The 27,957-nt window shown below is 41.9% G+C and overlaps 1 protein-coding gene across 1 annotated transcript in view; it reads right to left on the bottom strand.

Moving 5' to 3' along the window:
* LOC139722177 (uncharacterized) overlaps positions 1 to 27,957 on the bottom strand; it is a 93,583-nt gene that overhangs the window by 46,504 nt on the left and 19,122 nt on the right. Inside the window, exons 17-41 of the mRNA XM_071633492.1 lie at positions 27,241 to 27,492; positions 26,598 to 26,849; positions 25,945 to 26,196; positions 25,297 to 25,548; positions 22,723 to 22,974; positions 21,485 to 21,736; positions 20,344 to 20,595; positions 19,447 to 19,698; positions 18,545 to 18,796; positions 17,985 to 18,236; positions 16,326 to 16,580; positions 15,565 to 15,819; positions 14,898 to 15,152; positions 14,140 to 14,394; positions 12,415 to 12,669; positions 9,709 to 9,960; positions 8,375 to 8,629; positions 7,475 to 7,720; positions 6,936 to 7,190; positions 5,970 to 6,215; positions 4,762 to 5,013; positions 3,636 to 3,881; positions 2,652 to 2,909; positions 1,443 to 1,688; positions 732 to 986 (exon numbers count right to left, since the gene is read on the bottom strand). Of these exons, the coding sequence (XP_071489593.1) occupies positions 732 to 986; positions 1,443 to 1,688; positions 2,652 to 2,909; positions 3,636 to 3,881; positions 4,762 to 5,013; positions 5,970 to 6,215; positions 6,936 to 7,190; positions 7,475 to 7,720; positions 8,375 to 8,629; positions 9,709 to 9,960; positions 12,415 to 12,669; positions 14,140 to 14,394; positions 14,898 to 15,152; positions 15,565 to 15,819; positions 16,326 to 16,580; positions 17,985 to 18,236; positions 18,545 to 18,796; positions 19,447 to 19,698; positions 20,344 to 20,595; positions 21,485 to 21,736; positions 22,723 to 22,974; positions 25,297 to 25,548; positions 25,945 to 26,196; positions 26,598 to 26,849; positions 27,241 to 27,492 (6,306 nt within the window). The remainder of the gene's footprint in view (positions 1 to 731; positions 987 to 1,442; positions 1,689 to 2,651; positions 2,910 to 3,635; positions 3,882 to 4,761; positions 5,014 to 5,969; positions 6,216 to 6,935; positions 7,191 to 7,474; positions 7,721 to 8,374; positions 8,630 to 9,708; positions 9,961 to 12,414; positions 12,670 to 14,139; positions 14,395 to 14,897; positions 15,153 to 15,564; positions 15,820 to 16,325; positions 16,581 to 17,984; positions 18,237 to 18,544; positions 18,797 to 19,446; positions 19,699 to 20,343; positions 20,596 to 21,484; positions 21,737 to 22,722; positions 22,975 to 25,296; positions 25,549 to 25,944; positions 26,197 to 26,597; positions 26,850 to 27,240; positions 27,493 to 27,957) is intronic.

Below are 27,957 nucleotides of genomic sequence, written 5' to 3' on the forward strand. Positions count from 1 at the left end.
CAAACAAATGGCAATAGAGCCTTCTCAGTATCCGCCGCTGTTCTCTGGAACTCCATACAAAGGTGTGTCTACAGAAACTAGAACTATCACTCATTGTGATTAATACCCCCACCTAAAACTGAGAAAATTAGTTCAACCAGGATTTATCTTGTTACTTTCTAAAGGAAACTAAATATTGTTACCATGGCAATGCACGGTCTAACATTGAATAAATGTATTTTGCTCACTGTTAGTCACTTGTGCCAAAGCTCAAGTCAAGTGGTCAAGAACTGAGTGAGCAAGATGAATAAACTGACAATTTCTAAGATTCTCATTAATAATGGTATTACTGTGGCAACACAATGTTTGACATTGACAAAAATGAAGTTTGCCCAACTGTATATCATAGCCATCACATGAGCCAAATTTCAAGCCAAATGCTCAACTTAGTTGAATTCACAATATTGTTGTATGATTTTCATTCAAAATAATCCGTTACCACGGCAACACATTGATGCACCCGCTTTCATAAATACAAAATATTAGAACTTTTTCATGACTTTAATGATACTATAGGAAAGTTATTTCTGAACTTTCTGAACTCTCTAATCATGAATTGTGTTTGAGGGACATGCAATGCAAAATGCAAACAAGTCATTCTTTTTCTTCTGAGTTTTTGGGGAAAGTATGCATGAAATAGTAAAATAATCATTATCATGTCAGAGTGGGCATGCAAACATTGCAAGACGTACCAACGACTGTGACAATGAATGAACAGACTGCTTCATTGCCGGCAACGTCGGTGAAGGTGTAGGTGACGGTCGCGGTGCCGACGGCGAAGAAGTCTCCAGAGTTTCCTGTCGTGGTGACGGCGGGCGTAGCCCCGGAGTTGTCGGTCGCCGTGGGCACGGTCCACGTCACGGACACGCTGCTGGCGTCGTCGGGCAGGATTTGCACGATGTCAGCTGGGCAGTCGGCGATGACGGGCACGGTCATATCAGCTCCGACTGTGGAAATTTTCATTGGTCAGCAGTTACCATGGATGAAACAACAAAGATACCATCATTGACACAAACAAAACAATTACTGTCTATGCCCACAAATTTTTGGAGTCGGTTGCTATTCACAATTTAAGAACATGGGAAAATCTGATCCTGACACGAATGCAACATGCACACATACACGTATGTGTACTGGTAGGCAGCATACAGTATAAGAACAAGATGTGTTACATATTGGTATCAATTTTTTAAGAAGGTCTCTACCCTATGGATGTGATGGAATAATTTGTACATATGAAATTTTTGTTTGTCTCTTTTCAGTTTACTTGTTTTTTCAGACACTAGATGTGCTGGAAATGCCATATATTTAGCAACACTAATTTTTCAAGCAATTAGTATTCTGACACTTAGCATGTGGTTAAATTGACGATTGTGGAGCATAGCATTTTCTCAACTACTTACTGGTGATTGTAACCAGGAAGGTACAGACAGCGACATTGTTGGAATCATCCGTGTAAGTGTAGGTGACCTGGGTTGAGACACCAGCTGGGAAGGTGTCGCCCGGGTTGAAGTTGTTGGTGGCGTCAAACGAACCCGAGTTGTCGCTAACGATGGGGGCCTCCCACGTGACAGCGGTGGTGGATGTGCCGAAGGGAACGTTGAGGGAGATGTCCTCGGGGCATCCAGTAACAGCTGGTGCAGTCGTATCTGCCAGAGTCATCACACAGAGGGTAGTGAGCTTTCAAAAATCTGAAGCTTTAAGATTTTCATGTAAAGGTATGCAGTGACCAAGTCTCTTCTCATGTGATCATGGACTTGATATAAAAAGTAGAAAAAAAAAAATAAACAAATACAAAATCCTACTACAATGTACCTTAACATTATTGGGGCGGAACAAGTACATGTAGTTCATTACGTCTTGATTAAAGACTCTGGAGTAATTTTGGAGAATACACAAAGCACATTTACCAGTCAGACCAGAATTTCAAACTGCACTGCCAATGAAGCAGACCATACATGTCTTGGCGATTTTTGAGAGTGGATGTGCAGTGTAGCCTACCCATCTGATCACTGTGTGCACACACTGGGGGAATATCAAGTGAAATATCAATTACACCATGCAAGAGATGTGTGAAGCTCATCATATTTTACTCTTCATGAAAGGGTGCTGATGAAGAGAAATGACATAACTTTAGAGGATTAGTGTACATGATACTTAATTGTTTTGTTAAAATCATTTGGATCTGCAAAATTTTTTGACAACATTCACTGGAAGGTGCATCAAGATGTTTTCTGTAATGTGCTTCATCACAACAGAATCTGATCACAGACAAAGAAATACTGAGTTCAAAGACCAGGTAATGTGGGAATACAATGGAGGAGAGAGGCTGGCTCGGATATATTTCGGAATCCCTGTAACAAATTGCGTACTGCTTTATCATTCGTGTCTGTGTATAAAGTACACACACATAGCCAAAGAATCTTGACTTCAAACGTGTAAGTCGGCCATTACCAATGAGTCGATGCTTTGATGCACATATACCCCAACCGGTACTTTCGTGGTTTTTGAGTGTACCCCAGTAGGCAGCAAATGAATCATGCTATACATGAATCCCTATGCTGCTGGGTCTTTAAAGGACAGCTGTGGCAAAATGACACATCAAATCTCACCAATGACCACCACGTCAAACGAACAGACCGCCTCGTTTCCAGAAGCATCGGTGAATGTGTATGTCACGGTCGTGGTACCGATAACGAAGAACGTGCCGGGGCCATTGGCGACCTGAACGGTGGGAGCGTTTCCGTCGTTGTCAGTGGCGGTGGGCTCCGTCCAGTCCACGTTGCTTCCCGGTAGGAGAGGGTCGGCCTGAGCGGCAATGGTGGAAGTTGGGCAGTCGGAGATGACCGGTGGGGTTGTGTCGCCCAAGGCTTTGACAGTTTGGTAAACGATGAAAACAAGGCAGTGTCAAATAGCACCCCTGGACATTTGACTTAAAGATGTCATGTAAACCTCACTGTGCTACTAAATAGCATGAATTGTATTCTAGAGTGCTTTTTTCACCAATTACATGTAGCACATATGTCTGGAAACTACTGATACCGTACTTGAAACCAAAGAGAGATTACCTAATCCCTATTGTGGCACCATGGCCTTGTTGTTGGACTGAGGCACATCGCTGCACCTCAGTGGGCTTGCTAGCTTTAAAAATAGGTAAATTAGGATAGATAAATGAATGCTTGTGACAAAGATTGGCAAATCAAGCTCAGTGCCTGAGCACAAAAAGGGGTACTATCTACTTTAATTTTCAAAGCAGGTCAAGATACATGTTGTATCTGAACTTTTCGGCAGCTTCTGCAAATCTAGCTACACAAAGATGCGAGAAGGGTGCTTGTATAAGATTCCTGTCTGATACAACACTTGCTACAACTATAACTTACAACATAATTGCAACAATCATGGAAACCAACTGATACACTGTATGTGCAAATCTTGTGGACATGACACTTCTTGTTTTAGCAGCTACTTTACATTTTCGTTGTTCTGAAAAAGGCAATGACTTACAATTCATGTAGCTTTGAACTTCTCATCAACTCTTAACAATGAGACAAAGTCACACAAATCAAACATTAAAGCAGTATGGTGGCTTTCCTTACCGTTAACGAAGATGTTGAAGGCACAGACAGCGGTGTTGCCGTTGTCATCGCTGAAGGTGTAGACGACCTGGGAGCTGCCGACAGAGAAGGCATCTCCCGGGTTGGCGGTGTTGGAGGTGAGAGTGGAGGTACCAGAGTTGTCGTTGGCCGTGGGAACAGTCCACGTGACGACGGCGGAGCTGACTCCAAATGGCACGGTGATGGAGATGTCCTCGGGGCAGTTGTTGATAAGAGGAGCGGTGGTGTCTACACAAACAGAAGATGACAGAAGCCTCACATTATTGGATCCATCACCAGGCTCAAGATCTACATGTAGTTGCCAGTCTCCTGTAATTCTTTCTTTCTCCCACTTATACATGATTACTACATACAATTTGCGACCTTGCCATTGTCATGAAAAAGGACCATTGCAACATTATCTTGTACTAGGATGTACTTAAAAACGAGTTCATACTTTTAATTTATTTGCTATTGCTTCTGGAGAAGAATTCATATCTGGTACTTTGTAAATACCCCCAAATTAAACAAAATCAAACAGGATTATGAATTTATTCCCCTAACTGCCATCAACACCGATACAAAATTCATATGCCCTTATATACCGTATAACTTCTACTGGGGTGTCATAGGAAACATTTAGATGGATTCCTGATACTGTCACTGCAGTGGTCTGAGCTGAGAACAAAGTCACAACTGGCCACCCTATGGGGTCATGCACAAAAATATACAATATGGAAAAAGGTGAAAAAACTCATGTAGAGTTCATTGACCTCTCTGCCAAGGAATGACACTAATTCAAACATTCTACCCACAGATTCTAGAGGTGACACAGATTGCACAATATGACATTTTTCAGAAAAATTGCTAGTCAGTTCTCACCCCCCATACATTTGTAGCTGCAAGATTACATGAATCTTGATGTTCAATAATGTAGAAACATGGTGAATTACATTAATTACTGCTCTGTTTTTCAAAATTAAGGTAGGTTTCTGAATATATGCCAACTGAGATACAAGGTCTTCTCATCCAAGGAACAATATGATCGTTTGCATGTAAAAAAGAAGAAGAAAGAAAATGTTCCATGTACAATTGTATGTCATTTAAGTTGTGGTCCTAATCATCTCACCAGTGACAAGGATGTTGAATGAGCAGAATGCCTGGTTGCCCACAGGATCAGTGAAGGTGTATGTGACGGTTGTCTCTCCAATGACGAAGAAGTCATCCGGGGATGCCGTGGAACTCGAGCTGACGGACCCCGAATTGTCCGTGGCTGTTGGCTCGGTCCACTGGACGAATGCACCATTAAGGCTGCTGTCGGCCGTGACACCGATGTCGCTGGGGCACCCAGTGATGACAGGAATAGTGGTGTCACCGAGGGCTATGGATTAAACCAACAAAATATGGCACTGTTTAAATCACCTACATATTTTTTTCAACTTGTTCAGTCAGTGCAAGTGGGTGAGCAAACATGAAAGAATTTTCTCTTCTTTTGTTTTCTTAGTCTACTGCTCTGACACCATTAGAATGTACAATGTAGTGGCCTTTTCATCAAGGCCAACTGCAATGTGAATCGAGATGGAAAGAAACTTAGAACAGACTGTGTATACGTGTGTATACTTGAGATATGAACTTTGGCAAAGTGTCAGGACCTTTTGCAGTCACTCACTGTTTTGCTTTTATATTTTTTTTACTTTCAAAGTGTTTCGTAATGGGAAGGTAACGATTACTTTCTCTGTGACCTCCTGCTTCTGCTCTGTATAATGTCAAGTTCTGTCAGTAACGAAATTTTGCCAACTAATTTCCTCTAAAATCCCTGGGCAATCCTTTGTACCCTCACCAACATTTTTTGATGCATTGTAGAAAGGGGGAATGCTTTTCGTTATTCATCATGTTCTAGCATGTGTCCCAGTTCCTAAAAGTCTAATTTTCAACGTGCCCTTCCGTTGGACAATGTACATTTAGCGAGTCTCATTTATTGCGAATCAGGACTCGCTGACAATATCAGAAGTGATTAAAATCAATTGCAAACATGGAAAACTGTGATGAATGGAGAAAATTCATCGGGCATGAATGATATCAAAGTGTGTTAAAGTGCCTCAAACATTATGGCTTTAGCGGCAACTTAACGCCCTTATCATTCTCAGCCGACGATACATGTATGTTAATGTCGCTTTCATGTTGGAATCAGACATAATATTCTAGCGTGTTCTTAAATTTGTGACTAGCACCCAACACCCGTATTTGTGAAATCAAAAAACCTGCAAAATATATGGCATATACAGTAATTGTTGGGTATGGGGGAGGGGGAACTGCATGCGAGCGAGTCAAAAATACCTGTGACCAGCACGGTGAAGCTACAGACGGCCGAGTTGCCCTGGTTGTCCGAGAAGGTGTACAGGACCTGGGTCAGACCGACAGGGAACACATCGCCGGGTGAGGCCGTGTTGGTGCTGGTCACCACTCCGCCCGAGTTGTCGGTAGCAGTAGGCGTGGTCCACGTCACAACCGCACTGGTTGTGCCAAACGGTACCGTCAACGTGATGTCCACTGGGCAGTTGGCGATGACCGGTGCAGATGCATCTGACGATGGAGAAAAAAAAAACACACACCATAAGAAACTTTTGATGTTGAAAATGTTTTCTGTAACAGCAAAATTCTCTTTTTGGTTCATTTCAGATAAGAAACCTAATGACCATTTGCAGTTTAAAAAAAAAAAAAAGACTGAAGAAAATTATGAAAGTGCAGACACTGTTTTGCCAATTGTTTCCATGTAAAATGAATATACCTTTCTGAGGTATCTTCCATTTGTATACTGATAAGCATGTGAAATATGTAGATGCTGCTTTAAAGTGCTGTCAGTCTCCAATCATTATAGTAGGCAGTGGGAACACCACCATCAATATTAAGAGCGAATGAATTGGACTAGTGGAAAACAAAAATTACTTTCCAAAAGACAACCATGACAAAATTAAAACCTCCAGTCTCTCTAAAAAATGTTTGAGAAAATGCCTTGTATTGCACTTTTTGGGGAGCAGATTTGATAGAAGATGTGCATTCGGCACAATACACAATGGTAGTATCAACGAAAGCACTTCACATTTCACCACAACAGATTTTCCAACCCACATTCAAAAAAAGGTATCATTCAAAGAAATGTTTGGTACCTTCATTTTCACATGAGATGGTCACTAGTTCATTCATAAAGATCAAGGTTTCTAACTGGTTCAATCGAAGGAATACAGAATTCCTATCTTTTGATCAATTTTTGATACGACAAGACCCAAGAGGCATGTGACCTACCAACGACGGTGACATCAAAGGAGCAACTGGCCATGTTTCCGGCTGCGTCGGTGAACGTGTACGTTACGGCGGTGTCTCCGATGGGGAAGAGGGAGCCTGGCGCCCTCGTCCTGTCGACGGTCGGAACATCTCCCGAGTTGTCCACGGCCGTCGGCTCCGTCCAGGTCACGGTGGCACCGTTGAAGTTGCCGTCGCTGGCGACGACGATGTTATTCGGGCAGCCAGCAATGACGGGGGGAGTGATGTCGCCCTCAACTAGCACGCAAGAGAGAGGAAAAAGATGACCACGAATGTAGTTAATGGTCAAGACTGACCAGTTGAGAACAAGAGGGAATCAAAGGTCCCCATCAAATCCATATTGATTTCAGCTGATGTGATTAGGTCTACAGATCACACTATGGCAATGTTTGATCAAAATATGATCAATTTTTTATAATTCCATTTCTAATTCTTTTTGCACCCATTAAACTCTGCCCCTACTCCCCCCCCCCAAAAAAAAATAAATAAATAAATAAATAAAAATAAGCCCATGGCCTTACCAGGGATGATGACGTTGAAGCTACAGACGGCAGAATTGGAGTTTTCATCGGTGAAAGTGTAGGTAACCTGAGTCACGCCGGCGAGGAAAGTGTCTCCGGGGCTGGCGTTGGCAGAGACAGTAACACCGCCTCCGCTGTTGTCGGTGGCAGTCGGCACCGTCCACGTGACGGTGGTGCTGCTGGTGCCAAACGGAACACTGACGACGATGTCGTTGGGGCAGTTGCTGATGACCGGTGCACTGGTGTCTGTCAGCGAAAAAGGAAGGGAATTTTTTTTTTTTTTTTTGGGGGGGGGGGGGGGGGGGAGAGAAGTCATTTCTCGTTAATATTTCAGGAAATTTACCAGCTGATGCCACACTGAAGAGTTACGAGGACTGCAGAGGAAGTATGGGGTGGGGTGGGCAGCATTTCAATAGAGGCACACTGGAGAGCTGAAGGCCTGAATAGACCTATTCGCTTTTGATGAAAGGTGACATTGAAGGATAAATCAAGAATAAGATTTCATTCCAAGGCCCTTCTGCATAGCATATTCTATTGCCATTCATAATCACATAGAGTGCATGGCTAGCTGTTGATGATTAGGCACAGGTTTACTGCCACAAAGCTGGCTGATAATGCACATTTTGCACACTCAGCTCTTCAGCAGTGAGGGCATGTAAACAGCTTTGAAAGGGTCTTGGTTATTTGCCAAAATTTTGCACTTATCGTTTCTTCACTTCTACAGAAAAAGAAGATGCAGCGTATAATATCTGTTCTTATCAAATCAGTATCTATGCATAGAAGCAGAAGATGAAAAAAAAACTTACAAAGAAACCCCACTGAGTGTACTTGTCTGCTATGGGCAAACCATGCATCATCAATAGGAACGCATTGGCTCAAGTGGAATAACTCGAGACTTACCAACAACGGTGACGGAGAAGGTGCAGGTGGCCGTGTTGCCGGCCGCATCAGCGAAAGTGTAGGTGACGGTTGTCACGCCGATGAAGAACGGGTCTCCGGGGCTGCTGGTGGATACCACAGACGACACGGATCCCGAGTCGTCCACTGCCGTGGGCTCCAGCCATGTGACGGTCACCTGGTTGTTGTTGGACACACTGTTGGCCGAGATGTCGGTGGGGCAGCCAAAGATGACAGGAGCGGTCACATCAATGGTGGCTTCAAGGGTAAAAGAAGAGGATACATTCAGACCATTTTTTTCTTCTTTTTTTTTTGTGTACTTGCGGACTCATACTAAAGCAAGGAGACTCAATCTATGGCTCTACATAGATTCTTTTTTTAAAAATCCAAACAAACATATTGCAGGTTTATTTTAATAAATGGTTGGCGAGTGTCTACACACAAGGGCCTAAAGCCCAAACCTTGCATTAATGGGCAGTATATTCCGTTCCATGACATTTGCTCCCATGAAGTATCTGCACGTGACGGCAAACAAAAATTTTACCCACAAACATAACTCTGACCCTAATCCTAATCCTCACATTAAGCTAAACCTAAAACTTTATCACGATCCTAAACTTAACCCTAAGTCCTTGGAGGAAATACATGTAAGACCGGAGCAATTGTCGCAGGAGCAAATGTTGTGTCACTGTATATTCACTCCTTTGAAATACAAACAAACTGGACACCATCGCCTATATGTGGTACTGGTGCAATCACAGTCCAAAGTGTTCTTACTAGCAAGAATCTCCTTTCGAAAAAGAAAACAATAAATAGGAAATATCTCACTGGAACATATTCCCGGTCATAATATAATATTTCTGGTTTACAAAAGAATGTCATAATCAGATGAAAATTAAAAGGAAATCTATGGACTGCTAAGTCTGTGACTATGTCTCTACCAACTGAAATATCACTACATGATAGTTACAGAGACCAGAAACACATACAATTATTCTACCTTTTTCAAGCAGAAAAAACATGCATGAAATAACTTGGGGTAAATGTACAATTCATTGGAGTAGAAATAGAAATTACAAATCCAGCATTGCTTCAATTACAGTCACACATCCCATACAGTGTACATTTACCACAAACAATATTTGGGTGTACGCTTTCAAACACATTGCAGACGTGAGGTGCAAGTCATTTTAATTATGGGTTTACGGTGGGATAAAACAATCGGTGGAGTGCAACGCTTGGCAGCATTGTGTCCACAAATCACAAAAGGTGATAAAAAGCCTCACACAACACAAACACAAGACAAAAGTGAACCAGTGACGGGTGATAACCCATACCCTGAACAATCACAGCAAACGTGCAGACAGCGGTGTTGCCGCTGCCGTCGGTGAACGTGTAGACCACCGTCGTCGTGCCGACGGGGAACGAGCTCCCGGGGGAGGTCGTGGAGGTGGACGTCACAGAGCCCGAGTCGTCGACGGCCGTCGGCTCCTGCCATGTGACGGTGGCGGAGTCGCCGCCCAGGCTGGTCTGTACGGTGATGTCGCCGGGGCAGTTGGAGATGACTGGCGGGGTGTTGTCGATGGTGGCTGTGTGAGCGAGGGATGGCATTTTTAAACGAGACCAAACAACCCGAGATGGTGATTATAAATATTGCCTACATCACAAACTCCCAAACCAAACATGGAATGTAGTATGTAGGCCTAAAATTAGTGCACCCTTCTCATCCATTCCCATAAATGTGTGTCACAAGTCATTTGAAAGGTTTATGCACACATGGCATACAATGTACCTTCATAAACAAAACTTCACAAAAGTCACTTGAGGATAAAATGCACACTGGCTTGAATATTCTTTTTATAATGGACCACAGGAAACTACATGTACATTATATCCCACCCTTCCCCCCCCCCAAAAAAAAAAAAAAGAAGAAGAATAAATACATAAATCTTTAAAAATGCTAAGATCTAATCCATTATTACAAAAGAACTGATGCCCAGTAGGCACGTTGAATTACAGTTTTGTTATCTTTCTGCTGTTCCTTTTCGTGTGCGCTTTTGGGCAGCTCGCTGCAAGAGGAATTATGTGTAGGCACTGGCTGCCAGAAGGGAATGGATCAAATGAAATGCACGGCTTGCATTTCAAAGAAGTTTCATTTCCAGCTTGCTGTAGGGGAGAAAAGTTACCATTTTATAGAGTAATGAGAGTGACAACTGTATATAATACACATATAGGATGGAGAAAGCCATATCAACATGACATGGCTCTATAGTATAGTGTATTACATGCAATAGGTGAGGAACAAGATGGACAGAATACTAGTATGATGCATTCTTACCTATGCTATGAAAGAGATATTGTTAGGAGTGCTACAAAGTCTTCAATCATTAGCAATGAGATACAACTGCTGCATAACTATATAAAGACAAGGCATATAGAAATATATACATGTATGTTTGGATAAAAGTAGCTAAAAATGTGATGCGAGAACCTGCAGATGGCAGCAATTCCTATAGCGAGGAAAAGAATAATTAGTAATGAGTTGAAACCACATTAGCTCATTTGAAATTAAGAGAACAGATTAAGGTCAATGCAGAGAATTAGAGAGTAATATCAAAATTGATGCTTTCTTCCCAATACCCTGAAGGAATGGACACATCATGGACATGCTACAGTGTAAATTTATTGTACCATGATCTATGAGTACAAGAATTGCATTGTAACAGTTGATGGATCAAGCTGTGAACTGGAACCTGTAAGCACAATGTCGCATCGTGGGTTGCAATGCACCAAAAGTGCATGCTGCCCTGTCTTCATGATCAAGAAATGAGTGAAACTACAGTAGGAACACAGTACAGTATCTCCACAATGCTCTACATCTAAAGAGCCATGCAATCAAGATGGGAGAATGGAACCGAACGAAGGATTAACTGTGATTGACAAATTGTGTGATGAAAACCGGAACTAAAATGCTAAACTGTCCAGAGCATCATCTCTCCAATGACGGAACAGACCAACCTATGGTATACTACACTGTATTTCCATGACCTCCTGGAGAAAGCAGCAAATGTCTTCTGAGCCATGAGATCTGACCCTACTCTAAAACAGCTTCCAACTGCATGCTCTTCTGGTCGCTGCTCCAAAACTAGGATGATGGGCGCTATAACGAGGGGACATTCAACCTTGAGACGTACCAGTGACGGTAATATCAAATGTGCACAAGGCGCTGTTTCCGGCATTATCACTGAAAGTATATATGACAGTGGTTGTGCCCAGGGGGAAGCTGATCCCGGGTACTGAAGTGGCAATCACATTCAACATCTCGCCCGAATCATCAGTGGCTGTCGGCTCGGTCCAAGACACGCTGACCGGCGAGCCGTCGAGAGTGGTCGGAACAGTAATGTCAGTCGGGCAGTTATCAATGACAGGTACAGTGTTATCAATAGTTGCTGGGTTAGTGAAAGGGGAAGAAATAGTGTTCATGTATCAAGTATATATTCAAAGCACAATACACTGAACATGTAAATGAGAGGGAATATAACATCATTTCAGTGCTGTGGTGTAATGACAGTATTTATAGGAATATGAATCAATCTTTGCACAATGCCAATATCATCACTTAAATGTTAGAAAAACAGTTTTAACACACACACTCAAAAAAAAAGTATGAGGGAAGATGCTTTTGAGATTCGGAGGACAGGATTTCAAACCAAGTTAATATCATGGAGAAGCTGTAACTATTGATTTAAAATGTTATGGCATCAAGATATCAGATCAAATCTTAGTGCATGTGTGTGTGTTTGTGGCATGTTTTGCTATTATTGTTGCTGAACAAAATCAAATGTTCTCGAAAGAGTGAGAACACAATGAGACGTTGCAGTTCCTTCCACATGAAACCAAGTCTGAGAGCATTATGAAAATATCTCTTTCTCTCTTTGCCCATACGGAGATGGTATTTGAAATAACATGACTGGCCTTTCGAAAGGCAGTGTCAGCATAGCACTGCCACCCTCACTTTGCAAGGGAGGGATGGATGGACGTACCAGTCACTGTGATATCGAATGCACACACGGCTGTATTGCCAGAACCATCTGTGAATGTGTACACAACTGTGGTGGTCCCCACCGGGAAAGAATCCCCCGGGAGGGACGAGGAGGTTGTAGCCGGGGGCAAAGCCGAATCGTCCACCGCAGTGGGTTCGGTCCAAGTCACGGCAACCGCCGCGCCGTCCAGGGTGGTGGCCACGGTGATATCATTTGGACAGTTAGTAACCACAGGTGCAGCATTATCGATAGTTGCTGGAGTTAGTTAGAGAAACAATTTCAGAAGTGATGTTAGTAAGGAATCAGTCATTATCTCTTTCAATAATTAAGATGTTGCACAAAGTTGGCAGCAAAATATAGCAATTTTTTCTTAGCTTAGTGAAAAAAAAAAGCAAAATTAAATTTGCAGCATCTTAGGAAATCAAACATTTTTTTAAATTGCAAGCTTACTGTTTATGAGAAAAACTCACTTTACAAAGATTTTATTAGCTTGACTGCAACCTACAAATTTGTTTGCAAATGTTAAAACTCAAGTTGACATTTTTCAAGCAACTGATGCATATTTCATTTTATGACAGAATTGGAACCTGAAGGAAATAGTTGGATACTGTGGGCATGTTTAGTGTTACGGCATGCAGTTACTTTACCACATACCAGTTACTGTGACACCAAATGTACACACAGCTGTATTGCCAGAACCATCGGTAAAAGTGTACACAATTGTGGTGGTTCCGACCGGGAAAGAATCTCCCGGTGCAGATGTGGAGGTGGTGGTAACAGGCAAACCGGAATCGTCCACAGCAGTGGGTTCGGTCCAAGTCACGGCAACGGCCGCGCCGCATTATCAATAGTTGCTATTAAGGTTAGCCAAAGAAATGATTACAAAGTTTGAAAGATCTTTGGAGTGCCAAGAAGAAAAATAGAAGAAAACAAGTTGCAGTATTGAGCTTTAATGAAATATTTAAAAGATTTTAGCAGCTTTCATGTCGGCACAGAAAGCATTTGTGACTCTAGATCTTCTGCTAACTTTTCGCGGTATTGCACAAAGTTTGAAAGATCTTTGCAGAGCCAAGAAGAAGAAGAGAAAAGTTACAGTACTGAGCTTTGATGAAATAACGACCAAATAAAGATTCTAGCAACTTTCATGTGACCTCATGCAAAGATACATTTATGTAGATTTGGAAAAATAAGCACTCGAAGAAAAAGGAAAAGTGCAAGGGAGCAGAAGCTTTGCTTGCAAAGAGTACAAAAACATCAGGTGATGCAGCATTCAAAAGAATGCTCCCATACACAAAGTTAGGATTAGACTCTGTAGTGCTTGAATTAATCATGCTATCAAATAAAACAGCAATAGTACAGAAGACAGCAATGTTTTTCCTTTGCCAAGAAGCAAGAGTGGAACAAGTTCCAGAATCATAAGAGATTGATATTTTGCAGTGTCCAATAGGTGAGAAGTTGACCACAAGAAAGATTTTGGCAACTTGATGGCAACTTTATGAGGCAAAATAGCACTTAGTTGGAAGAATTGACAGAGAGAGTTGGATAAGAAAGTAAGCTGAAGGCTTGCAGGTGACAATACGCAAGCTGACCTCGCAGTAGAGGGAAAGCTTCATTACTTGGTTTTTTAATTATCTTTATTCATTTAGATCTAAGAAAGTAAAAAGATACAAAGAATGTATTTAGTATGACTCATGTGCAATAACATGCAGTTAATTTACCACATACCAGTTACTGTGACATCAAATGCACACACGGCTGTATTGCCGGAACCATCGGTAAAAGTGTACACAATTGTGGTGGTTCCCACCGGGAAAGAATCTCCCGGTGCAGATGTGGAGGTGGTGGTAACGGGCAAGCCTGAATCGTCCACAGCAGTGGGTTCGGTCCAAGTCACAGCAACTGCCGCTCCTCCAAGTGTGGTGGCCACAGTGATATCGTTTGGACAGTTAGTAACCACAGGTGCAGCATTATCAATAGTTGCTATTAAGGTTTGCCAAAGAAACAATAACAGGATTAATGTTAGCGAGGAACGCATTTGTGACTCTTCTGCTCACTTATCACAGTATTGCACAAAATTTGAAAGATCTTTGCAGTGCCAAGAAGAAGAAGAAAAAAGTTGCAGTATTGAGCTTTGATGAAATATTGACACAAAAAAAAGAACTTGAAATTTTGCAGTGTCTAATTGGTGAGAAGTTGAATTCAAGAGAGATTGTGGCAGCTTGACAGCAACTTTATAATGCACAGTGGCACTAAGGAAAAAAAGATTGGCACCGAGAATTGAATAAATTAATTGATGGCTACAATATGCCTGCAGGTTATAAAACATACCAAAGCTGTCTCACAACAAAAGAAAAGTTCTGATTATAATCATCTCTATTCACCTCATTTATGAGACTTGAACTTGAGGGAAATAAAAGTTAGATACAAAGAATACATTAAGTATCAGTGCAAGTGCATGAACAAGTAGTTAATTTACCACATACCAGTTACTGTGACATCAAATGCACACACAGCTGTATTGCCAGAATCATCAGTAAATGTGTACACAATTGTGGTGGTTCCGACCGGGAAAGAATCTCCTGGTGCAGATGTGGAGGTGGTGGTAATGGGCAAGCCAGAATCGTCCACAGCAGTGGGTTCGGTCCAAGTCACGGCAACTGCCGCTCCATCCAGGGTGGTGGCCACGGTGATATCATTTGGACAGTTAGTAACCACAGGTGCCGTGTTATCAATAGTTGCTGGAGTTAGTGAGAGGACAATTTCAGGTGTGACGTCAGTAAGGAAACATTCATCATCTCTTTGAATGATTAAGGTGTTGCATAAAGTTGGAAGAAAATCATTGCAATTTTTTCTCTACTTGAGTAAAAAAAAAAGCAACTAAAGTTGCAACATCTTAGGAAGCCAAACAATAATTTTTTGTTCTAAGAGCAAGCTTTTTGTTTATGAAAAACTGACTTTACAATCACTTTATCAGCTTGACTGAAACCTGCATATTTGTTGGCAAATGTGAGGCAACATTTTAAAGGAAACTGATGCATTATTGATTTTATGGCAGGATTGGGATGTAAAGAAAATAGTTGGATAGAGAAGGCTTGTTACAGTGCTGTAAGTGTTACTTGTGTAGTAGTATGCAGTTAATTTACCACATACCAGTTACTGTGACATCAAATGTACACACGGCGGTATTGCCGGAACCATCGGTAAACGTGTACACAATTGTGGTAGTTCCTAACAGGAAAGAATCTCCCGGTGCAGATGTGGAGGTGGTGGTAACAGGCAAGCCGGAATCATCCACAGCAGTGGGTTCGGTCCAAGTCACGGCAACCGCCGCTCCGTCGAGGGTGGTGGCCACGGTGATATCATTTGGACAGTTAGTAACCACAGGTGCCGTGTTATCGACAGTAGCTGGGTTAGTGACGGGAATATGCGAGGTACAAGTATAGATCATGTTAACATCCTGATGTTTATACTTAATGTTACACACTGGATACATTAAAGACTGGAAAATCATTATTTCTTGTCATCAATCAGATATTAATCATGCATAAGAGAAGTGACCATGTATCGTTTGTGCAGACAAATACTGTTAAACAGCAGTGTTTGATTTTTTTTCTCAGGTTTACACATACTGAAATAGAATCAACCTGAACTAATCTTTCCCCAAATTCATCCTGTTCATGTGCAATGTACATTGCTGTTGCAGGAGTGAAAAAAAATAGTTCAGAGTTTTAGTAATAGTCAATGGAGTATCAACGCAGAAGGGCAGGATACTTGTATGGCTTAGAACTTGTCAGTGTTTGAGTAAACAAGTTGTTAATATCTACAAACTGTAGATTGAGGGAAAAAAAATCAAAGTTCAGAGCTCGAAGAACAAAATCACAGCAGAGAGCGGCATGCAGCTTGACACGTACCAACAACAATGATATCAAATGTACAGACGGCAGCATTTCCCGAATCATCGGCAAAGGTGTACGTAACCGTGGTTGCCCCGACGGCAAAAGAATCTCCCGGGGAAGACGTTGACGTGGTGATGACGGGATTGCCGGAGTCGTCCGTCGCTGTGGGCTCCGTCCACGACACGCTGACTGGGCTGCCATCGAGGGTGGTCGCCACGGTGATGTCAGAGGGGCAGTTAGTGACCACGGGTGCCGTGTTATCAATGGTAGCTGGGAGAGAAGGGGGGTGCAGGGTTGGGCTTTCAATGATACAGGGAACTCAATAAACTCAGTACGTTATCATCTCTGAGAGAAAGGTATGCCTGGCCTTGGTCAAGCACGAGTAATTCTTTCCAACACCAGCAGAGGGCAGTTGCACCATATTGTGTTAGCTGCAGCTGTCAAGCGCTTGTACAGCTGTCAAATTTTGTGAAATTTGCAAATATGTTTAGATACTCCATATAGAGGCAAGTCAACACTTTACCCAGTACATCAGAGACGGCCAATGTTGTATGTTGCAGCATACACATTTGTACTACACTTCAGTCTTTCAATTAAGCAAAGCGCAGGGAGGACGATAACCAAATGAAACAAAACAAAAAAAAAAGTGGACTACCACAACCAAGGTGACTGGATATGTGTTAATCACTTCAAATTCCCTTTTCACCATCCCCACACCATGAAGTGCTAAACTTAAAGGAGGCAGATAGCATTCTGCCGTTGTGAATTTAATCATACTGCTTGTGGCAGAAGCTAAGGCAGCATGGATGGATGCTACAATAAATGCAGTTTGTGTAATAGAAGCCAGGGGAGGTTGGAAGGAAAAAATATGTCTACCATAATCCTGTTACAACCAAAGCATAGAATTATCTGTGGGGTAACAGAGGCCGATGGATGATCCCAGAGGAATGGAAGGTTGGCGAGAAATGCAAGTCTGGAAATTCGCTTCTTTGCTTCATTTACGGTCGATTCTGACAAATGCTTGACAACATTTTAAAAGCACATCACAATAAGTGTGTATGAGGGCAGTATCTGCTAGAACAAATAAATGAATATTAAGATAAAATAATGAAAATACAGGTAATTCAATGTGGAATGTGATGTCATGGGCAACCATTATCACAGTTACATATAACAATTCACAAAACAAAATGAAAAGACCATACATGTATGAGTGATGCAGCTAAAAACTGCCTGTAAATATTTGAAGTATATACAAATTGTGAGGAAAATACAAAATTTTACCTGACATTACATAAATATTATATTTCTCTTTTTTTGTTGTTGAAAATCACACATTGGGATATTATCTCACACATCACACACAACTTGTTGATACAAGGACAGTACATCAATGAGAAACATATTCAGATGAGTAAAGTGTTTTAGATGCAAGGATCTAGAAATGGGCTACAGAAGAGAATATGATATTTAATAAAGATTTATCTGCATGCATGGGCTTTTCTATATAGAAAAAATGGAAACATGAATGTCATTAGTGTTATAAAATTGAAACCATAGGAACTGGAATGCACAGGATACAGAATATAAAGCAACACGAGGGTTGTAGTGTGACTGCTACATTTACAGAGAAAAATAGAAAATATGATGGGTTGATTAGGAAAATGCACCTACCAGCCACAGTGACTGTAAATTCACACACAGCTACATTGCCGGAGCCATCACTAAACGTATACGTCACTGTGGTGGCGCCAACGCCGAACGAATCTCCCGGAGCAGCTGTGGAGGAGGAGGTGACAAAGCCGGAATCGTCCACGGCGGTTGGCTCCGCCCACGTCACGCCCACGGTGGCCCCGCCGAGCGTCGTCTGGACCGTTATGTCGTCGGGGCAATCCGAGATCACGGGCGGGGTGTTATCAATGGTGGCTGTTCGTGAATACATTACACAACACACGGTGCGTGGATGAATGCGGCTTAATAGACACATGCATGGCTGATAAATCAAGATGGAAGTTAGGTGAGTAACAATTTCTCATTGTATGATGGATAAACTGATCACTCATGTTATGTAATCAGTATATAATGCATGAGAACCACTGAAAATGAAACAAAAATACTGGTCTGAATTAATCCTGTGCATGCATGAAATGTCATTTACGTCTTCATCAGTTAAGGGTGAAACACAACTGAGTACATTGTGAAGGTAAACGGGTGGTGTATAAAAGAAAACGTACCAGATACAGTCACAGTAAATGTGCAAACAGCTGCATTGCCGGAGCCATCAGTGAAAGTGTAAATGACCAGAGTGCTGCCAACATTGAAGGAATCTCCGGGGCTAGCTGTCGAGGCGACGCTAACCGAGCCGGAATCATCAACGGCAGTCGGCTCTGTCCAAGTCACCGCCACGGCAGCACCTCCGAGTGTCGTCTGGACGGAAATGTCACTCGGGCAACCCGAGATAACGGGAGGGGTATTGTCTATGGTAGCTGTAGGATACAAAATGCAAACAATCTCTTCAACAGAAATCTACAGAAACTCTCCGAACAAATGCAGTTGCATTTTAGAATCAACGCACCTTTGACCATACTTCACAGAACTGCACAAACACACAAACGACTATGAGTTGATGAAATATACCAGGACTGATGTGGTGGGATTTTCTGTACCAGGCAGAAATATTTCTGTGTAATTAAGTTACATGGTGATGATGAATATCTGATATATGCTGTAATAACCAATGCTGATACATTTGAGTCTGCTTTTGACATCTTATTGTGATCTGAAAACAAAATGTTTGGTACAGGGTGAAACAATGTGACGTGATTTCAACAGATACAGCATGACTTCTGAAGATGTTTACTTCATCAAACATTTTGCATTCATGTTCAGCTATACATGTATGTGCATAAACTGGATGCTTGACCTAGATCCTGACAACACAACCACGGCATCATCAGTAAGTGAAGACTGATTTCCAAGTCAATTTTCCTGCAACAACTTCCATCCAATTGCTAAAGAAGACATTGCTTTTTAGGAACATTACCATTACATGCACAGTGACAAGAGACTGAGAACAGAAAACTGAGTGACAGCTAGTGATAAATTCACTATGGATGGACAAGTGAGCAAAACATACCAGATACGGTCACAGTGAATGTGCAAACGGCCGCATTGCCGGAGCCATCAGTGAAAGTGTAAATGACCAGAGTGCTGCCAACATTGAAGGAATCTCCGGGGCTAGCTGTCGAGGCGACGCTAACCGAGCCGGAATCGTCAACGGCTGTCGGCTCTGTCCAAGTCACCGCCACGGCGGCACCACCGAGTGTCGTCTGGACAGAAATGTCGCTTGGGCAACCAGAGATAACGGGAGGGGTGTTGTCTACGGTAGCTGTAGGATACAAAATGCAAACAATCTCTTCAACAGAAATCCACAGAAAACTCTCCAAACAAATGCAGTTGCATTTTAGAATCTATGCACCTTAGACACACTTCACAGAACTGCACAAACACACAAAACAAATACAAGTTGATGAAATATACCAGGACTGATGTGGTGGGACTTTCTGTACCAGGCAGAAATATTTGTTTAAATAGTTACATGGTGATGATGAACATCTGATATGTACTGTAATAACCAATGCTGATATATTTGCGTCTACTTTTGGCATCTTACTGTTGATCTGAAAACAAAATATTTGGTACAGGGTGAAACAATGTGATGTGATTTCAACAGATACTGTACGACTTCTGAAGATGTTTACTTCATTTAATATCATTTTGCATTCATCTACAGCTGTATGTGCATAAACCGGACGCTGGACCAGATTCTGACAACACAACCATGGCATCATCAGGAAGTGAAGGCTGATTTCGAAGTAAATTTTCCTGCGACAACTTCCATCCGATCGTTATAGAAGGCATTTTTTTGGGAACATTATCATTACAGGCACAGTGACAAGAGACACTGAGAACAGAAAACTGAGTGACAGTTACTGATACATTCACTATGGATGGACAAGTGAGCAAAACATACCAGATACGGTCACAGTGAATGTGCAAACGGCTGCGTTGCCGGAGCCATCAGTGAAAGTGTAAATGACCAGAGTGCTGCCAACATTGAAGGAATCTCCGGGGCTAGCTGTCGAGGCGACGCTAACCGAGCCGGAATCGTCAACGGCTGTCGGCTCTGTCCAAGTCACCGCAACAGCGGCGCCACCGAGTGTCGTCTGGACAGAAATGTCGCTTGGGCAACCCGAGATAACGGGAGGGGTGTTGTCTACGGTAGCTGCATGATACGAAGTTAGTACGTGGTTGAAGGCATCAATGAAAACCTTTTTGAGTTGTGTCTTTTCAGCACTACATAGTGGTGGACTTACAGCTCTATTGCATCCACGTGCAGTCCACTGGGAAGGCACATTTTGTGCTTAGAATGGGCAGTATATGATCATGGGGAGGAGAATACTCAATGTTGTGACAAGCCAGCAAAAAAAGGTAGAGGTATATTTAGCCTCTTGGTGTTATAAAAGATGTACATCACAGTGAGTGCCATCTATGATGACACATGCAGACCACTTGTGGATGAGTTATCAATTTTGTTTTTTCTTGCTTGATTTTGTTCACCGTAGAATAACACAAACACATCCCTCAGACCAATGTGCTCATCCTAACTCCTGTGATTGTGCTCAATTCCAAAATATCCAGAGGTGACTTTACCATGCAGTACAACAAAAAAGGGTACACAGGCATACAAGTGGCTATAATAAGAATTACAAACACAAGGCTTGCTGTAAATACTTTCAATAATTCTGAAGAAAACAGTCAAGTTCTTGCCATGATAACATATCATTCTGTCACAAAGCACTTAGTTGGTAAAGTAAAATTTTGAAAAAAGTGGGCATATGTATATTCATGGTTTCTTACTGCTTATAAAATCATGGATATTGGCTACAACTGAACATGATTTGCCACTCCCACAACAAGCGTTTGTTATAAGGTTAGCTTCTACATTTCAAAGACAACCAAGTGTCTAGTCAAAAATGTAATATTTAATGATTATATGAGACATGCAACATTTGTCTGCAGATACATTACAGCAATTACATTCCCTGTGGATTATATGCATGCAAAGGCAGGGAAAGGGACAAAAAAACGAACAAACAATCGAAAACACATACCAGAAACAGTAACAGAGAATGAACAGACAGCAGAATTGCCAGAGCCGTCACTAAATGTGTACGTGACTGTGGTAATCCCGACCGGGAAAGAGTCCCCGGGACTGGCCGTCGAGGCAGAGGTAACCGATCCAGAATCATCTGTAGCGGTGGGCTCCGTCCAGGTGACAGCCACAGCGGAACCATCCAGAGTGGTCTGGACGGCGATGTCGCTCGGACAATTCGAAATGACGGGAACGGTGTTGTCGATTGTCGCTGTTTGTTCGAGACAAGCATGACATGCATTTGGATGAACGTGAGGAGAGTGTGGAACTGCATACTCACAAACTTGCCGAGTTCTCTCCACTGGTTGTAGGCACTCACTGTTAACTTTGTGTTACTAAAAACCACATTTTCCTGTTTATAGCAGCAGCAGCTGAAGCTTGTCCCATGTATTGAAGGCAAAATAAGTTTCATTTTTCTTGTCTGCTGGTGCAGACTATGATATAACACATGACCAAACGCCTATTTATTACACTTTAATAAACCACAGAAATCAAATCAAAGATTTTGAATTGTTTTGTGCACAAAATTTGACAATTATCATCTGCATGGCCACCACAAAGATTTAAGTGGCAAGCCAAAGAGGAAAAAAAAAAGGAAATTGAATCTGGCATAATTTCGTAATACCAAGCTTTAGAACAAGAGATCTCAAGTGACCGGCACCTTGAGGGATTTACATCTTTGTATTGGAGCCTTATTGCTCCATTGAAAAGAGGAAAATTGATTCCTAAAACTAAAAGAGGATCACAACTTGGGTCAGTTCATTCAGCATAATATATATCTGCCATTTGGTTTGTTCACAGGAAAATGTGGTTCATGGATCAGATTTAGTGTGAATAACAATATTAAAACAAAAAATCAGTGATACAGTATTTGAATTGTACAAACACTCAAATATGCAATCTGGCCTTCTCTCACAGTTTCAACTTCATCACGGCAAAAGTCAAAACAAACAAAGAGTTAAGAGTCAAAGAAGTACACCATTAAAGTCACCACCACCAAAACATGCACAACATCATAAAATGCAGTGATAGTTGGACCCTGATTAGTTTAAAATAGACACTGCACAGAAAATATCAATCATTCCTTTACAGTAAGAACATCGTGTACATGTATCTGTATAGGTGGAGGTTAGATAAACAAGTTATTCCCTATTCAAAAGACATTTGCCATCCCCAAAACACAACACACACACTCACCAACCACGATTACATCAAAGGAACAGACAGCTGTGTTTCCCGCAGCATCACTGAAGGTGTACGTGACAGTGGTGGAGCCAACATTGAAAGAATCGCCGGGGTTGGCGGACTGCGTGGTGGTGACCGACCCACTGTCGTCGGTGGCCGTGGGCTCCGTCCAGGTCACTGCCACGGGATTGCCATTCAGCGTCGTCGAAACTGTAATGTCCGATGGGCAGCCAGAAATGACGGGGCTTGTGTTGTCCACATTGCCTGCAAGATGAGGATTATTAAAACCGCATATGGCACATAATCGTCACTGTCTGAAACAAAAAGGTTGCTTGAATCAAAGCATGACCTGCTAAATGCTTTTAATAACCTCTCATACATGTACCCCTACAATTAACCAAAAAAAAAGGTTACTTTTACTTATCAGAATAAATGACCGCAATGCCCATGTCTGCCACATGACATGTTGACGATCATACATGTTCAACCCACAGAGTCTGCACTGAGCACATCTCTAGGCTTAAATCATTGCCTAGCGTGGAATACAAATCTGTCAGAGCATGCGATGCATACGCTCAACCTGCATCCACTTGGGCAGTGCCATGCATGTTATCTCAGAATTCATGACTAGAATGAACAGATAGCATTTTCCTACTGTCAGCAGCCATAACTTGATACTGCTGCTTGTTATCAACCAGTAGCATTTTTCTTGCCGAACAGCTGGAGTAGAATATGATATTGCGCCATATCCTTCTCCCAGTTAATACAGTGTATGTCTCTGAGAGAGATCACACCAAACCCTTATACGCTTCATAAATAAAGTATATGCACATGTAAATTCATCAACAGTGAGCCTGGGTTGTCTCTTTAACACTTTGGCTACCAAGAATACAAAGATATTTGGATATCATCTTCAGAGTAACAAAACAACAAAAGCTAAACATGTCACTACGCACAGCTTAAAGAGATGGTGTAATTTTGGTTGAGATGGGGCTTCAGGTTTCCAACTTTTTTGTGTGAGATAATGAGAAACCTCTTATGAAATATTACAGAGCATACAATTCTATGAGGAATGTAAAGTTTATTTGATGAATATTGGTTTCAAGATGGGTGAGATATCAACAACAACAAAAAATAAAGAGGTCCTACTAAAAGGCAGGAACCACCTTTTATTAGGACCACTTTGTTTTACTTTGTTTATTGATACACTGTATCTCAGTCGTTTCATTATCGATTTTCATCAAATAAACTTTGAATTCCTCTTAGAATCATACTGTACATGTTTGCTCATTGATATTTTAATCATAATTAGTTAAACTCTGAATCACCCACCTTGACCAACTGTACTATCCCTTTAACTATTTGCAGGTATACACCTAGCAAAATTAAGAGGCATTTTCTTTCACGGGAGAACGTACCCAGTACGGTGACGGTGAAGGTACACGTGGCCTGGTTGCCGGAGGGATCCTCAAAGACGTAGGTGACCGTGTTGACGGTGTCCGCCTGGTAGAACCCCTGGTTGGAGGAGGGCCCAGCCACTTGAGTCACCGTGCCCGAGTCGTCGGTGGCGTCGACGGCGCCCCAGGAGACAAAGACGAAGGAATTCGTGCCCGAGTTCACGGAGAAGTCGCTGGGGCAGTTGGTGATGACGGGTGCCGTGGTGTCAGCGGTGGCTGCAGGAATGATATCACATTATGTATGCTTATAGGTGACTCCTCTGTACAGAAACGAAGAAAACTGCCGCACATCGTCCACTACATGTATGTCATTGGCATACCAACTGATTGTACGTGGGATGGAAAAGAAGAACACTGGCTCCATTTCATGACAACCAGAGAGTACTGTATACGCTGAATATATTGCAAGGTTTTTATTTTTGCAAATTTTGCGAGTCAGGTGCTCTTCGGAATTTAAAGACATTCAAAAATATTAACTCTGATTTAAATATGAATATGACATGCAAATGTACATTTCACCGTCCAGTACTGTACTCCATCATTGCAAATTTAACCATTTGTGAAATTGTCGGGAAGTCCCAATTCGCAAAAATTTAGACTCGGTTAATATATGGCGTATAAAGCACACAGCTGCAAAACTCAGCTCACGAAGCACTTCAAAATTCTGCATGAAAAAAATTGATATGCGATGCGGGCAATGAGAATAGCTAGAATATGCTGGGCAATCTGGGGGTAAATACTGGTTTATAACATGCAAAGCTGGCTCCGCTTCAAATCATACAAAAACCTCTAAGTATTTATGCAATTCTGACACAAAAGCTACTGGCATATGAAGGCTTTATAGAGTTGTGTATATCGCAAAGGAATATGCACATGGTGACTACATAATACAGGACAGAAAAACTTCATTCACATCTCATGCAGCAAAGGTAACACAGAACAAAGATGGCGAATGTAATATATTGATTATTTGATGGAATGACCACATCAATTGCAAAAAAAAAAAATGAACATGCTTACAAAAGCAATACATAATAACAAAGCAATGTACAAAGACACACATGCATGCTTTACAGAGACACTTCGATATCAAGTGTGACAGTCATGCAAGACAATAAGTGTAGCGTACCAGACACAGTGACAGCAAAAGAACACACAGCCGAGTTGCCGGAGCCATCAGTGAATGTGTAGCTAACAGTTGTTGTGCCGACGGGGAAAAAGTCGCCGGGATTAGCAGTAGATGCAGAGCTGACCGAACCAGAGTTATCCGTGGCTGTGGGAACAGTCCATGTGACGGCTACACCAGCGGACCCAGATGCAATGGACACACTGATGTCCGATGGACAGTTGGAGATGACCGGTGCGGTGTTGTCGATAGTGGCTACACACAGACAGGACAGTATACAGTGGGTATGTGTATGTGATATAGATAGATGCATGAAAAACGGTCAAGTGTACATGTGTATCATCACATCCATGCAAGGTAACGTATTGGATCATATTGATACAATGAAATGGGTATGAGATGGATATGCCATTACATGTACTTATCCTGAATTTGGCATACACAAAAAAGGGAATAAAATGCGGCTATGATGATTTGAGCAATAAGCAAGTTTTCACATGCATGGCAACATATAAGATATGTTTACATTTTGAGGTTTTTAAATGCTAAAGTGCAAGCACACATTAACAAATCATACATTCTGTTTTACAGATGGAGTACATTTATACATAACAACAGAGCGACAAATGAACACATATAAAAGATGTATACCAGCAACAGTGACATCAAATGAACACACAGCCGAGTTGCCGGAGCCATCAGTGAATGTGTAGCTAACAGTTGTTGTGCCGACGGGGAAAAAGTCGCCGGGGTTGGCAGTAGATGAAGAGCTGACAGAACCAGAGTTATCCGTGGCAGTGGGAACAGTCCATGTGACGGCTACACCAGAGGACCCAGATGCAATGGACACACTGATGTCCGATGGACAGTTGGAGATGACTGGTGCGGTGTTGTCGATAGTGGCTACACACAGACAGGACAGTATACAGTGGGTATGTGTATGCGATATAGATACTACGTACGTAGATGCATGAAAAACAGTCCAGTGTGCATGTGTATCATCATATCCATGCAAGGTAACGTATTGGATCATATTGATACAATGAAATGAGTGTGAGATGGATATGCCATTACTTATCCTGAATTTGGCATACACAAAAAAGGGAATAAAATGTGGCGATGACGATTTGAGCAATGAGCAAGTTTTCACATGCATGGCAACATATAAAATATGTTTACATTTTGAGGTTTTTAAATGCTAAAGTGCAAGCACACATTAACAAAACATACATTCTGTTTTACAGATGGAGTACATTTATACATAACAACAGAGCGACAAATGAACACATATAAAAGATGTATACCAGCAACAGTGACATCAAAAGAACACACAGCCGAGTTGCCGGAGCCATCAGTGAATGTGTAGCTAACAGTTGTTGTGCCGACGGGGAAAAAGTCGCCGGGGTTGGCAGTAGATGCAGAGCTGACTGAACCAGAGTTATCCGTGGCAGTGGGAACAGTCCATGTGACGGCTACACCAGCGGACCCAGATGAAATGGACACACTGATGTCCGATGGACAGTTGGAGATGACCGGTGCGGTGTTGTCGATTGTGGCTAAACATAGACAGGACAGTATACATGTACAACCGGTATGTGTATGTGATATAGATATATGCATGAAAAGAGCAGCACAAGTGTACATCATCGCATCATGCAAGGTAACTTATTGGACCATATTGGTACAGTGAAATGGGTAAGATATAAACGTGCCATTACTTATAATGGATTTGGCATACACAAAAAGTGGAATTCGCAGCTATGCTGATATGAGCAATGAACAAAATTTCATATGAATGGCAGCATACAAAATGTGTTTACATTTTGCTGTTTCAAATGCTATAGTGCAAGCACATATTAACACAACATACATACATTCTATTTTTCTGATGTAGTACATTCATTACATAACACAGAGACAAACAATGACAAATAAAAGACATTATACCAGCAACAGTGACATCAAATGAACACACAGCCGAGTTGCCAGAACCATCAGTGAAAATGTAGCTAACAGTTGTTGTGCCGACGGGGAAAAAGTCGCCGGGGTTGGCAGTAGATGTAGAGCTGACGGAACCCGAGTTATCCGTGGCTGTGGGAACAGTCCACGTGACAGCCACACCAGCGGACCCAGATGCAATGGACACACTGATGTCCGACGGACAGTTGGATATGACCGGTGCGGTGTTGTCGATCGTGGCTAAACACAGACAGGATAGTGAACGGAGAGTGTGTGCATGTGACATATTAAAAGAATGCATGACAAGCAACATATCAGATGAAGCAATTGTGTGCTGGAAATGGCGTGAACATATACTAGCACAATGAAGTCGAAGGCAGGGTGAGGACTAGAACTACAGATACACTGTAATTTGCACGATAATAGATCTTGGGTATGGGAAGGGAATGTGCAGCAAAGATGAATGAGGAAAAACTGGACTACACAAACTGTATTTCCTCTGACACATTCCAACCTCATGTTTAATACCCATCCTCACACATAACACAACAGGAAATTTCATATACAGGTGAAGTACACTCATCTTAAATATGAAAGTAAATGATAAATTCTGATTTTTTTTTTTTGAAGACCATTTCCTCTTCTACCTAATTATCTGAAGCTTTGAAGCAAAGAATTAAGGGACAATAGTGCTTTTGACAGTTT

This window comes from Diadema antillarum, unplaced genomic scaffold, assembly GCF_040938485.1.
Source record: "Diadema antillarum isolate AM-2024a unplaced genomic scaffold, OU_Dant_1.0 scf00000160, whole genome shotgun sequence".
Classification (NCBI taxonomy): Eukaryota; Metazoa; Echinodermata; class Echinoidea; order Diadematoida; family Diadematidae; genus Diadema; species Diadema antillarum.